This window comes from Oryctolagus cuniculus, chromosome 19 (genome assembly GCF_051225735.1).
Source record: "Oryctolagus cuniculus isolate XC-2025 breed Fujian yellow rabbit chromosome 19, ASM5122573v1, whole genome shotgun sequence".
Lineage (NCBI taxonomy): Eukaryota > Metazoa > Chordata > Mammalia > Lagomorpha > Leporidae > Oryctolagus > Oryctolagus cuniculus.
The window spans coordinates 49393106-49406748 of NC_142885.1; the positions used below are offsets into that span (position 1 = coordinate 49393106).

General features: G+C 60.4%; 1 protein-coding gene across 3 annotated transcripts in view; it reads left to right on the forward strand.

The window, feature by feature from the left end:
- Positions 1-3155: 3155 nt before the first annotated feature.
- The window catches only part of GSG1L (GSG1 like), a 185082-nt gene continuing 174594 nt past the window's right edge, over positions 3156-13643 (forward strand). Inside the window, exon 1 of one of the 3 annotated variants that reach the window (XM_051847559.3) lies at positions 3156-3971. In XM_051847559.3, the coding sequence (XP_051703519.2) occupies positions 3641-3971 (331 nt within the window). In that variant the 5' untranslated portion in view covers positions 3156-3640. The remainder of the gene's footprint in view (positions 3972-13643) is intronic. The other 2 variants (XM_051847558.3, XM_089320651.1) reach the window with 2 other exon arrangements.

Consider the following 13643-nt stretch of genomic DNA (forward strand, 5'->3'; position numbering starts at 1 on the left):
GGGACATTTGCCCAGGACTCCCAGGAAGGACACAGGCCCCTTGTTGGCAGGAAGTCTGGGTTTTGATGTGACATCTTGTGATTCTTGGATGTTGGCTGCGTGCGAAAATGGAACGGGCTTGTGGATGCCACCTCCAACCCAGGCCAAACCAAATAGGCTCCCAGGGCTGAATCTGGCCTGCAGGCTGCCAGTGGAACTGACCCCAGGGCCTGTTTCCAAGCACCCAGAAAGGACACCCAGTTGAGTGAGGGGGAGGGCAGACCAAAGCCACACATCGTGGCTTAGATGACTGGTGCACAGCGGGGCTGCAGATGGGAGCCCAAGCCAGTGTCTCTGACCTGGAGGGTGCCCCCAGGCATGTGGGCACTGGGAGCAGTGGCAGGCGAAGCAGTGGCATGCTACAGCAGGTTTCCCTGCAGCAGGTGCAGCTGACGGGGGCTGCAGCAGGCAGACAGGAGGCCGCTGGGAGGCCCTGGCCCATGGCTTGGGCTAAAGAGGAAGGAGCCGAGGCTTTGGGCTCCAATTTCTGGCCTCCTAAACAAATGCCAGCCTGCACCAACCTCTGTCTGCAGCCAAGGTCATTCCAACTGTGCAGCTTCTCCAAGCAGCTTGCAGGTGAGTCCTGATTCACTTCAGGATGCGTAGACGTGCACATGAGTTCTGATTCACTTCAGGATGTGTAGACGCACAGCGTGCGCTCTTGTCATCTGCACCCAGAGCAGCTCCTCCTACTGCAGCTCCCGCAGCAGGTCCAGCACACAGTCTTGCAGAGTTCTGATCTCCCCGCACCCTCAGATCAGCCAACAGCAACCCCATCCTGGCGGGGACTCCCCTTTCTCTCACGCCCCATGCTGTGTCCTTTAACAAATCCTACTGGATCTGCCTTGAAAACCAGTGCAGATGCTCCACAGCCATTGGAGTCTGGTCTGAGACCCTGCGTCACTCGCTAGCTCTGCTTCTACTCTGGTTTATCTGCCCACTGCCCTCAGGCTTCTGCCTCGCTCAGGCAGTGCCTGATGCCTCTCACCCGTCATTCTTCCTCCAGACTTGTCTGTTATCCCAGGCTCCTACCCCAGGGCCTTTGCATGGGCTGAACCTGTGCTGGGAACTCGCTTTCCCTGGTGGCAGTCCCCAGGGCCAGCTCCTTCCCTTGCTTCAAGTCTCTGTCAAGGTCACCTTCTCAGGGAGCTCTCCTGCTCTGTCCCTCCCTGCCTAATGCTCCTCGCTGGCTCCTGCTGCCTGCAGACGAGAGCTCAGTGAGCGGATGGGTGTATCGTAGGTGGAAATGTCGGCCCCCTTGGAGCTCCCCTGGGATATTCCTTAAGAGACTGGTCCCTGAGACACGTGGCCCCTGGGACCACGTGGCTTCAGATGCCCAGCCTGTGGCTCACAGCGCCCTGCCCACAATGCACACCAGTCATGGACTTCAGCCCACAAACACACAGCACAGGGACTCTGTGTGTGTGTGTGTGTGTTTTAAGATTTATTTATTTTTTTGAAAGTCGGAATTAGAGAGAGGGAGAGAGAGCGATGTTCCATCCATGGATGGTTCACTCACCAAATGGCTGCAATGGCTGGGGCTGGGCCAGGCCAAAGCCAGAAAAGCCAGGAGCCAGGAGCTTCTTCCAGGTCTCTCCCACATGGGTGCAGGGGCCCAAACACTCATGCCGTCTTCTGCTGCTTTCCCAAGTGCATTATCAGGGAGCTGGATCAGAAGTGGAGCAGCCGGGACTCGAACCTGCACCCATATGGGATGCCAGCACTGCAGGCAGCGGCTTAACCCGCGGGGCTGATCTTTCAAAATGCTGCCTTCCTTCCTTGTAGCAGCTTAGTCAAAATGCATCTTACCTGACAGCCAGTTCTCTCACCATCACCGTGACTGCATGGAGGCCCTCACTCAGAACACCTGGGGATTCTTTATCCCGGGCCCCCCCAAAAGGACTCTGAAAAGCAGGGGTGGGGGACCCACACTATCCTTCATGCTGGCTCCTCCCACAAGCACAGGGCCCATGGTGCCCTACCCTCACCTGCCTTCTGGCTACACAGCAGCCGCCGCCGACTGCACACACAAACCCACCCACGGCAGTAAGGCAACTCCTAATCCATAACCTTGAAGCCTGCGAGGCCCGCCACTCGGCAAGCCAGGGATTGCTGGAGCAATTCTCAGCCTGGGCAGAATTCAAATGAGCTCTTGCAATCAGCATGCAATTAATGGTTGCACGCCCTGGGCATCTGAGCCCCGTGGGCTGTGTGGTGGGAGGCGCATTCAGGGAACCCGGCTCGTTCGCCTGAGAGCAGAAGCAGGGGCGAGGGTGCCCACGGGGGGCCAACCCAAGGTTCCTCACGTCTGAGTTGGTTCAGACGTTACTGATGGGGGCAGGCATTTATTGAGTGCCTACTGTGTACAAAACGCTGTTGATAGACATGATCTCACCAGAATAGACCAAGGTGATGTCCCTGTGAAGTAAATTCCTGCCTGGCTTTCAGACATGGAAACTCGGGCTCAGAGAGGGCAAGTGACTTGTTCAAAGCCACACAGCTGGTCAAGCCTAGGTCAGCGTGCTAGAGAACTCTGCTCCTGTGGCTGCCTTGATGATTCCAGGTGGCCAGCCCTCGTACTGGTGAGGAACAGGACCCCTTGGGTCGTGCTGTGGGGGTTGAGGGGGTGGGGCACAGCCTGCAGGGAGAAGTTCTGGCTGTTACTCCCAACGCCTAGCACCGGGTATGGGGCACCTTGCTGCTGTTCCAAGCTCTGACCGGGAGCTGACAGGCGGGCTGTTCGACCTTGGGAGGGGGAGCTCTTCCTAGAAGCTGGGGGTGGGTACCTCTTCCAAACCACAACTATGCCATCCTCCTAGAGCCCCTTCTGCAGCCCCAGTCCCTTTCGGGCCGGCCTCCCAGCTCCTGCCCGTGGGGGAAGCCCTGTGGTTCACACCCCCTGGGGAAGTTTCTGGGGACCCTGACTGCGCCTCTTGTACGGGGAGGGTGCTGCTGGCCCACGCCCCTCGTCGGCTGGGGAGCCTCAGCAGGATCTGCCCGTGTTTCTGGTGTGCGCCGCCTCCTCCCCGCCCTCGGCGCGCCCCTTCCCAGCTAGCCTGGGATACTCTGAGCTCCTCCGACTCCGCGCTCCGGTGCGGGGGTCCCTGTCGGGGGCGTCCCCTCCTCTGCCAGTCCCCCGCCCGCGCCCGGCGAGGGGCGCCCTCTCTTTCTCGTGCGGGCGGGCGGGCGCCGGAACAGTGTCGCGGGCCGCCTGCAGGTGTCTCCCCACGGAGGGGCGCGCGTCCCTGCGCTGCGGCCGCTGCCAGGCGCCAGAGGCTCCTCGCCGAGGTGCACTCGCGCTCCGGGCTCCGGGCGCGCCGGAGCCGCTCCTCGTGCGCCGCGCCCGCCTCCCTCCTCCCCGCCACCCTCCTCCCGTCCCGGCGCCCCCAGAGCCCGCCGCACCCCCCGCGTCCGCCGCGCCCCCGCCCGGGGTGGGCTGGCGGGGGAGGGCATGGGCCCGCGCCGCGTCCGCCGCCGCCGCCGCCGATCGCAGGCGCCCGAGCCCCGCGGCGCGGCGGGCAGCGGCCGCTGACGCGGGGCGCCAGCTGCCAACTTCGCGCGCGGAGCTGCCCGGCGGCGCGGTCCCGGCGGCGCGGGCGGCATGAAGACGAGCCGCCGCGGCCGAGCGCTCCTGGCCGTGGCCCTGAACCTGCTGGCGCTGCTCTTCGCCACCACCGCCTTCCTCACGACGCACTGGTGCCAGGGCACGCAGCGGGTGCCCAAGCCCGGCTGCGGCCAGGGCGGGAGCGCCAACTGCCCCAACTCGGGCGCCAACGCCACGGCCAACGCCACGGCCGCCCCCGCCGCCGGCCCCGGCCCCGGCCCCCCGGGCGGCGCGCTCTACAGCTGGGAGACGGGCGACGACCGCTTTCTCCTGAGGAATTTCCACACCGGCATCTGGTACTCGTGCGAGGAGCAGCTCGGCGGACGCGGTGAGTGAGCGGCGGCGCCGCCGCGGCGGGCTGGGCTCTCGGGCTCCGGCTCCCGGGCTGCGCGGCCCCGGCGGCTCCCTCAGCTCCCGGCAGGGCAGGGGCCCCCCGCGCCGCCGCCGCCGATGCCGCGACTGGGGTCGGTGCTCGCGGGGTTGGGGACGCCGGCGGCGGGCGGGGGCGCGCGAGGGGAAGGTCCGAGACCGCGACGTGGGGCGTGCGGGACTTCCCGCCGCCCCCACCCCAAGGCGAACCCCCGGGCGGCTGTGGGGACGCGGGCGAGCCTCAGGGGGCGCGGCTCCCGGTGCCCACCTCAGCGGCGGATCGGAGCGCGCGCGCTCCTGGCCGCGCCCGCACTCAGCCCGGCGCCCGCCAGCTCCTCGTCCTTTCCGTGGGGCGCTCGGTGTCCAGGAGCACCTGCCCTGTCTCGCCTTGGTGGGGGTGGGGGGCGGGGAGCCCCGAGCCCCGGGGGCTCCTCAGCCCCTCAACTCCAGCCCGCAGAAGCCTCCCAGACGGAGCTGGGGAAGCTCAGGACGCGGCAGCCGGGGGTGGAGTGGGGGAGTCCCGCGGGGGTCCCTCCTGCCTTGGCGTCCTGGCCCCTCGGCGGGGAAGGGGCGTGCGGGGAACTCCGAGTCCGGGAGGCTTGGCTTCGCGCGCACGGGGCTGTGGGGCAGCTCAGGGGCTCAGAAGGGGGCTTGCTGCCCCTTCCTCTGCCCTCTGCCGATTGCCGGGGCTGGAGTCGCTGTCCCCCAGGTTGGTGGGGAGGCCCAGGGGACAGCCGCCTCTGACGGCTGCTGGGGCCAGAGAGACAGCATGTGGTGCTGGCCCGCAGGACCAGGGCGGTGGGGATGTTGTTGCTCAGGGGCCGGCTGTGGGACCCCCTTGTGAGTGCATTAGCCCCTTTGCCCAAGGTTAACGGGGGAGCGTGCATGCATGGCTCTTGGCATGTGCTGGCTGCTCCGTGGGCACTCCAGGGGAGAGGGGGGAGTGGACGCTGGTCCCTGCTTTGCCCTGCGTGAACCAGTAGCCTAACTGGTTTAAAGGACATGTGTGCACGCGCGCGCGTCGAGGAAGGGGCAGAGGTGTAAAATGAAGCCACCGAAACCCTGGCTCACCTCTTTGCCTGGCCGGCTCCTCCTCAGCCCCAGCGGGACCCTCCCACCCATCTTCTGACCTCACAGGGGGCTCTGGACAAGACTGTGAGGCCTGGCGCCCCCCTGCAAACGCGCCTTGGCAGGCAGGGCCTTTTGGTCTTTGGGTCTCTGCACTGCCTGTCTCTCCCTCATCACACTGGGCACCACCTGCCTCTCCCCCACACCTGACTTTGCCCTCCTTCGCCCTCCCCAATGTCACTTGGTGAGAGCTGGCCTGGGTGGTTCTGGTTGATGGCTTCATTTCCCATCTCTGGAGAGTGTCTCGCACGTAATAGGTCTTCATTGAGTATTTGCAGGATCTGTGCTGGGGTGTGGCCTTAAGACAATGCGGCGGGGATGTCCCGGGGCGTCGCCTGCTCGCTGGATCTCTCTCTCTCTCACCTGGGGGTGGGCGATCCCTGGGACAAAGTTTTCCAAGTGTCCGTCTGAGCCAGGCCTGCCGTGAGTCAGAGGCGCGGGCATTTGAGTGGCGCCCTGCCCCTGACTGGCTTCTCCACATCCAACTCGCTGCTGGTGTGCACCCGGGGCCGACAGTTTGAATTTGGAGTGCAATAATAAGCACACATACTTAAAGAGCCCCCAGAAGGTGTCTTGGCCCAAATCCGCCCGACCCTCACCTCCCACGCAGAAGCCTGGTTAACACCTGGCTGGGACAGACATGGACATCCTTCGGGGTGGTGGTCTCCACAGCCTGTCCTGCAAGTTCACGGTGATGTTTCCAGGGTTCAGGAGACCCTGCTCCCAGGACACCCCCGTCTGCGACGCGCAGGCACGTCCTTTGCACAGAGCCCCCACGCGCACCTGCTCGCAGCCCTGTGGGGATGTCTCGGCTGAGCCTCCCCGGCCTTCCGGGTGTCTCGTGACCGCTCCCTGAGGGTCATGACCCCAGTGTTTATGAGTGTTTCCTTGCAGTACACTAAGGCTTGACCTGGGATATTTATTTATTTATTTATTTAAGAGGAGGACCTTACTAATTGAAGCACACTTAAACGCAGTGCTGGCTTTCATGGAACAGGGCTTCCCAGGCCCTGTAACAATTTCCTGCCTGCCTCTATGTCAAGTCTTGTTACATCCTGGCCACCGCATTTGAGACAGGCACTTCGGGGGGGGGGGGGACTTTTCTAGGGGGGAGCGCATATCAGGCTCAGAGAGGTTTTGGCCAGAATGGTTTTGTGAGGAGTGTTGGGGTGTGTGTGCGTGAGGGTATGGAAAGACATGGGAGGGAAGGGATGGGGGGGCGACAAGGGTGCGGTGGGGGAGGGGAAGGCTGGAGAAAGGAGAAGACCCTCACCCCCAGCCCTGTGTTAAGTAGGAACATGAATTGTGGGTTTGTTAAGTAAGTAAAACAAATCCAGAGTTTTCTCTTGGCCAGTGTTGGTGAGAGATCAGCTCTTGAAGAAAATCACTGCACTCCTTCCTGGGAACTTGGGTGATAGTTATCAGCTGCTTGTCAGTGAGAAAGGGGCAGGTGTGGGCGGGGCTGGGCAGGTGTGAACCAGCATGGGGGTGGGGCCAGGGGTGTGTGAGCAGGTGCTGGGGGGGCGGGGCTGGGCAGGTGTGAACCAACGTGGGGGGGCGGGGCGGGGCAGGTGTGAACCAGTGGGGGGGGGGCAGGGCTGTGCTGCTGACACCCCATTACCCCTCTCACCTTCTCCTCCCCCACGGCTGTGGTCCTGAAAACGACATCGGCAAGTACCTGGCCGCAAACTTTTGTTGCCATGACAACCTTTCTTCTGGGTTCTGTAATCATTTTGTTTTATTTTTTTTCCTCCAAGAGGAAAAAAATACTCCCCCCAGAACCCCTGAGCAAAATCCTGCCTTCTGCTCCCTCCCCTGATCCCGAACGTCAAGGGCAGACTTGCTCCCCTCCCCCCCCCAACTCCGCCAAACACCGAGCAAAGCGGCCCCCTCCTCCCCTGTCCCTGCAAACGTCACCCAGATAGCCTCACCTCTCGGGGAGCAGCAGCTGCTCTGGGTGCTTCCTCTCTGTGCTTCCCCAAAACCTCTCTCCTCCCCTGGGGGCAGCCGCAGCCAAGTCTGATCACCCCCCTTTGCAGTCTGCTCTAAACAGACGCACTTTCACCAGCCCGGGCACAAAGAGATCTTTTCTCTTTCCACCCGAGTGGGAACCCTGGGTCCTTGCAGGAACAGCGGGGGGCGTGGCCTCGGCCCATGCAGACTTACCCTGGCCATGGGCACACGCTGGCTTTCTCTTCTGCTTTAGGTGCTCGTGAGGATCTGGCTGTGGGCATAGGCCGGTGTGCTAGGGGTTAGCAGAGCTGAGGCCCGGCGGACTGAGGGAGGTGGGGTTGCAGAGAGATGGTGGCGGGTGGGTGTGGGCAGCCAGGCCAGATAGCTTCTGTGGACTGGGAGCCAGCGTGCCCGGCAGAGCAGTGGGAAAGGTGCGTTTGGCTGCTGGTTGGAACCCCTCTCTGTCTTGGAGGATGGGCAGATGGATGTCCTTGGTGGGGGATCTGCCTCCTGATGGCCGTGTGGCTCCCGACACAACCTCAGTTTGCTGCTCTGTAGCTGGGGATGAGGCAGCCAGCACCTGCTCAGGGTGTGAGGATGCAGGGAGACAGTGCCGGGAGTGCCGAGGCCCCTGGCTGTGTCCGTGCAGCTCACCCGCCACTCTTGGGAGCCACCTGCGGCCACCCACATCTCTCTGGGGCACCGGCCGTGGCCCCTCTGCCTCTGCTCTCCCTGCCCCGCCCCAGCCCAGTCATTGTCAGGACCTATCTTTTTTTTTTTTTTTTTTTTATAGGCAGAATGGACAGTGAGAGAGAGAGAGACAGAGAGAAAGGTCTTCCTTTGCCGTTGGTTCACCCTCCAATGGCCGGCGCGGCCGGTGCGCTGCGGCCGGCGCACCGTGCTGATCCAATGGCAGGAGCCAGGTACTTATCCTGGTCTCCCATGGGGTGCAGGGCCCAAGCACTTGGGCCATCCTCCACTGCACTCCCTGGCCACAGCAGAGAGCTGGCCTGGAAGAGGGGCAACCGGGGCAGAATCCGGCGCCCCGACCAGGACTAGAACCTGGTGTGCCGGCGCCGCAAGGCGGAGGATTAGCCTAGTGAACCGCAGCGCTGGCCAGGACCTATCCTTTTTAAAATCATTTTTCATTTATTAGGAAAGAGGCTGAGTTACTCCCGAGATGCCCACGGCAGTTGGGGCTGGGCTGGGTCGGAGCTGGGAGTTGGGAGCTTCAGCCAGGTTTTCTGTGGGTGTACAGAGGCCCTACTACTTGAGCCATCGCTGCTGCCTCCCGGGCTCTGCATTAGCGGGAAGCTGGAGTCAGGAGCTGGCGCTGGGAACTGAGCCCAGGCACGCTGTGGTGGTACCCGAGGCATCGTAGTCACCAGGCTAAATGCCCTTCCCCCGTGACCCTCCTGGCACTCAGCATGATAGCCAAGATCCTACTAGGGAATTCTTCAGCCTTCCCTGGCCACGTCACCCCACTGAACTCCTCTCCTGCTGCTCCCTTGGTCCCCACACTTCTGCCACACTGGGCTCCAGGAGCACACCAGGCACATGCTGACCTCAGGGCCTTGGCACTGGCTGTTTCCCCTAGATGCACCCAAACCCGTCTCCTGCCATTTCTTTTCATCTGTGTTTAGCTCTCTCGGACCACCTGAGTCAAACACCTCCCCACCCCCACCCAGGTTTCCTGCTTTTTTTTTTTTTTTTTTTTTTTTTGTCCAGCACTTAGCCCCATGGCCTTCCCTCCACATCACTTGTTTTGTTGTGTTGCCCAGGGAGGCAGGGGGGGATTTTTGTCTGTGTTATTTGCCGCTGGCTCCCCAGTGCTTAGAATCCAGGCACATAGTAGGTACTCAGTGAACATTTGTGGGACGAATGCTGTCTGTGGTTCCTGCCGTTGCTCTCGGTGTGCAGTTCTTCCCTCTAAGGGGGAGGTTTCTTCTTACGAGGCTCAGGGAGGCAGGGGGTGATGGGGTGACCCCTTCCCTTCTTGTGCACACCCTGGGAGGCGGAGACCGCCAGCTCATCACCCCACATTTTTCTTTCTTTCCCTGCTTTTCTGCAGAAAATCTGAGCTATCCTGCCAGTCCCCTAAGGTACATTGTTATATTTCAGGAGTCTGAGGACCCACGCATACCCCACCCAGGAGATTCCTGGTGCTTGGGAAGATCCTGATAACATACCAGGCGGGCTCTGTGTTAGGAGCACCTGCTGGGTCCGCATTAGGACTTTCAAAGGGATTTTTCTGGGGCTGGTGCTGTGGTGCAGTGGGTTAAGCTGCTGCCTGAGATGCCGGCATCCCACATGGGTGCTGGTCCAAGTCCCAGCTGCTCTGTTTCCGATCCAGCTCCCTCCTAATGTGCCTGGGAAAGCAGTGGAAGATGGCCCAAGTGCATGGGCCCCTGCCCAGGGAGATGCAGATGGAGTTCCTGGCTCCTAACTTTGGCCTGCCTGGCTCAAACCTGGCTGTTACAGCCATCTGGGGGAGTGAATCAGCGGATGCAAGTTCCGCCCCCCACTCCGCCTTTCAAAAAAGTAAAATAAATCTAAAAAAAGGTACTTCTTTTTTTTAAAAAAATATTTAATTTATTTATTTGAAAGGCAAAAGCAGATAGAAAGAGGGAGAGAGAAAGAGAGGTGTCTTCCATCCATTGGTTTACTCCTCTTATGGCTGCAATGGCTGGAGATGGGCCGATCCAAAGCCAGGAGCCAGGAGCTTCTTCCAGGTCTCCCATGCGGGTGCAGAGGCCCAAGGACTTGGGCCATCTTCTACTGCTTTCCCAGGCCATAGCAGAGAGCTGGATTGGAAGAGGAGCAGCCGGAACTTGGACTGGCATCCATATGGGATGCCAGCACAGCAGGTGGTGGCTTTACCCCTTATGCCACAGTGCAGGCCCAGAGAGGTAGTTCTTTAAGTCCTTCCCAAGCGTTTCTTCCTCTCAGCTCTGTGAGGGAGGTGCCATGGTTACACCCATTTTCCAGATGAGGAAACAGTGCAGGGTGCTGAGCAGCTTGCCCCAGCTAACACACTAGTGAGCGGCCGAGCTGGGCTGTGCGTTCGGACAGCAGGCTCCGGGGCCTGGCTCTGCCTGCAGTGCTGCCCCCATGCAGTCCATCACCACAGCCCTCTGTTTGCAGCCCCTGGGTTCTCTGATGAGCTTTGTTGGGAAGAGCACTGCACAGCGAGTCACGAGCTCCAGGTTCAAGTCCAGCCCCGTGCTAGGATACTGTCCTCTCCTCTCTCTGTGTCATCTTTTCTTTCCTCATGTGTGAAATAAGGGTCTTATTCTGCTCCCGTCTGGGTGGCAGAGGTGACCTAGTTCTGTCCTGGTGTCCCCAGGCTTTGGAGCCAGGTCGTCCTGTTTCCAATCCCCACACCACCACTTGCCACTCACCTGCTGTGTGGCCTTGGGTGGGGGTCCACCCTCTCTGACTGGGGCCCAAGGCCTCCTGATTGTATCCCTGGGTTAAGCCGGATGGCCTGGGCCTGGTGTGCGCTCTGCTCATGCACCCTCAGTACACGGCGCTTGCTACCCTCTGACCCCGTGCCGAAAGCAGCCAGCCAGCAGCCGTTGGTGCAGGTCTGGGCTGCCTGCCTCTCTGGTTTGGCCTGCAGTGTTCCCAGTGTTCGGGGAAAAGTGGCCAGCATTTGAAACTCGAGATATTTCGTGATTTATGGCTTTTCTTGGGGCCATCTTGAAATCTGTCTGTACTGGGCCCAGGTGCCTCCTGTAGGAAGTCCATAGCCCGTCCCGGGCACCCTGGCTTCTCTGGTCACACTCATCCCCCATCCCCCATCTCTGCAGGCACCCTGCAGCGGACCTACTGGGCAGCCCATAAGCTTCTCTTGCGGAAGCCAGCCCCGCCTGAGCAGGTCCTCCGAGCCCTGGCCCCTCTCTCCTGCTCCAGGACAGCAACCTCTCCAAGCAGTAGCCAGCAGGATCCTGTTCTCTCCAACCCAGATCTGCTCTGCACTCTGCTCAGAGATAGGGAGAGAGGTCTTCCATCCGCTCGTTCACTCCCCAGTTGGCTGCAATGACCGTAGCTGCGCTGCCAATCCAAAGCCAGGAGCCAGGAGCCAGGAGCTTCTTCCGGGTCTCCCACGCGGGTGCAGGGGCCCAAGGACTTGGGCCATCCACTGCTTTCCCAGGAGCATTAGCAGGGAGCTGCATCAGAAGAGGAGCAGCCAGGACTCGAACCAGTGCTCATATGGGATGCTGGTGCTGCAAGTGGAGGCTTAACCTGCTACACCACAGCGCCAGCCCCCTAGTTGTCCTCTCCTCACTGAGGCCTTCCTGGACCACCCTGTCCAGATCAGTGACCTCCAGCCCTGTAACATCTTAACATCACCTCCTCCTACCTTCTCTTCCCCAGGGCTCCAGTATCAGCCTTCCCACTACTCAGCATGCATTTGTCCTCACTGTTTGTCCCTCATTAGGGTGATAGCTCCTAGAGGGCAGGCCTTGGTCTCTTCCAGGCAATGCCAGGAGGAGCTGGAATTCAGCAGGGCTTTGGGGAATCCTGGTGGGGTGCCTTTGGGGCAGGGGGGAGCTTCTGGGGGCTTCTGCATGCAGTGGGAGGCGCGCGTTCTGTGCTCTGTGCCTGACATCCCCATGGCTCCTCAACCCTCCTTCTCCCCTCCTCACCCTCTTCTTTTCCCCCGAGCACAGGTGTTTTAGGGGGACACAGTGAGCAGGTGCAGGGCCTCACACTCACCCCACCCTGTAAATTCTGGGGTGCCAGACGCAGAGCCACCTGGGGAGGGGGTGCCATGAGCTCTGGGCTCTGTGCTTATGGCAGGATGGGGGTGGTGAGGGCTCTTTTCTTTCCAAGCAGCAGAAGTAGCTGTGGTGCCAAATCAGAACACAAGGGGAGCTTATTAGGGCCGTGCTGCTGCTCGAGTCCTCAAAGGTCAGATCCGGGGCTCTGTGGGCTCCTGGAGGCCTGAGTCGATGGGGCAGCCCCCCCCCCCAGGGCAGAGCCACCAACTGCTCTCCTCCAGGGGCCAGCCTGGGACCTAAGAGCAGAACATGCAGACGGGGCAGGGGCGGGAAGCTTGGGCTGCTGCTGTTCCACCCCAGGTGACTGTCATCATTGCAGGATGGGATCCTGGGGGTGCCTGGCTATCTATTTAAAAATGTTCTTTAAGAAGGGAGGAGATGGAGAGAGGGAGAGAGGGAGAGAGGGAGAGAGAGAGAGATGCTACTTTACACGCATGCAGTAGACAGGCTGAAGCTAGGAGCCCAGAACTCCATCCAAGTCCTCCATGTAGGTGGGATGGCAGGGACCCCAGTACTTGGGCCATCATCACCTGCTGCCTCCCAGGGTGTGCATTATCAGGAAGCTGGACCGGAAACAGTCGGCATTCAAACCCGGCACCGCAATATGGGATGTGGGCATTGCTAGCAGCATGTTTACATTTGTGTCAAATGCTCATCCCCAGTGCTGGTGCTGTGGTATAGTGGGTAAAGCACCGCCCACAGTGCCGGCATCCCATATGGGCACCGGTTCAAGACCTGGTGGCTCCACTTCTGATCCAGCTCCCTGCTATGGCCTGGGAAAAACAGTGGAAGATGGCCCAAGGGCTTGGGCTCCTGCACCTGCACGGGAGACCTGGAAGAAGCTCCTGGCTTCTGGCTTCAGATCTGTGCAGCTCCAGCCATTTGGGCCAACTGGGGAGTGAACCAATGGATGGAAGACCTCTCTCTCTCTCTCTCTCTCTCTCTCTCTCTCTCCTCCCTCCCTCCTTCTCTCTCTGTGTAACTCTGACTTTCAAATAAATAAATTAATCTTTTAAACAAATGCTCATCCCCAAACCATCCATTTGGATCCAAATTCCAGGTTGTTTATGTGCAATTTCTTTTTTTAAAAAATGTGCAATCTCTTGATTTCTATCCTCTGGCAACTAATTGAATTAAAAAATAAAAGAGGAAACCCAGTCTGCAGCCCCAAGTCAGGCACTTGTGAGGGGTGAACAGGCCGTGCTCCTGCCAGCTTGCCACTTCCAGGACAGAGGTGTAGACACGGTTCAGCTTCCACGTCTGTGGGGCCACGTCCTGGACAGAGACTCTGGTAGGTCAGTGTGGCTCAGTGCCATGGCTGGGGGCGGGGTGCAGGGCTGCATAGCCCAGTCCAGCCATGGATGGAGCAGAATTTTGAGATGCCAATGGATTGGGCAGCTGTCCCCAAAAGAAGTCAGCCCTGTCAGTCAAGACGCCAGGACTCATGCACATGAGAGAATCTCAATTGAAATGGACCTCAGCCAAAAGGGGTGCATTGGTCCCCTGCTTATCTACTGGATGCACATCCTGCGACCCACTGTGGGCACCTGAATCCTGTGTGCAGTCCCCATGATGCAGTGACAGCTGCCGTGTGCTCCCAGGTGGCTCCTAAGTGATTAACGGGCAGACAGCATATACAGCGAGGATGCGCTATGCCCAAGGCAGGCTCACATCCTGTGTGCATGGAGCAGCATGTGGCCAAGACTTCAGCACACAAGTCGCAGTGGTGCACGGATGAAAACGTATGGGTCGTTTATTTCTGG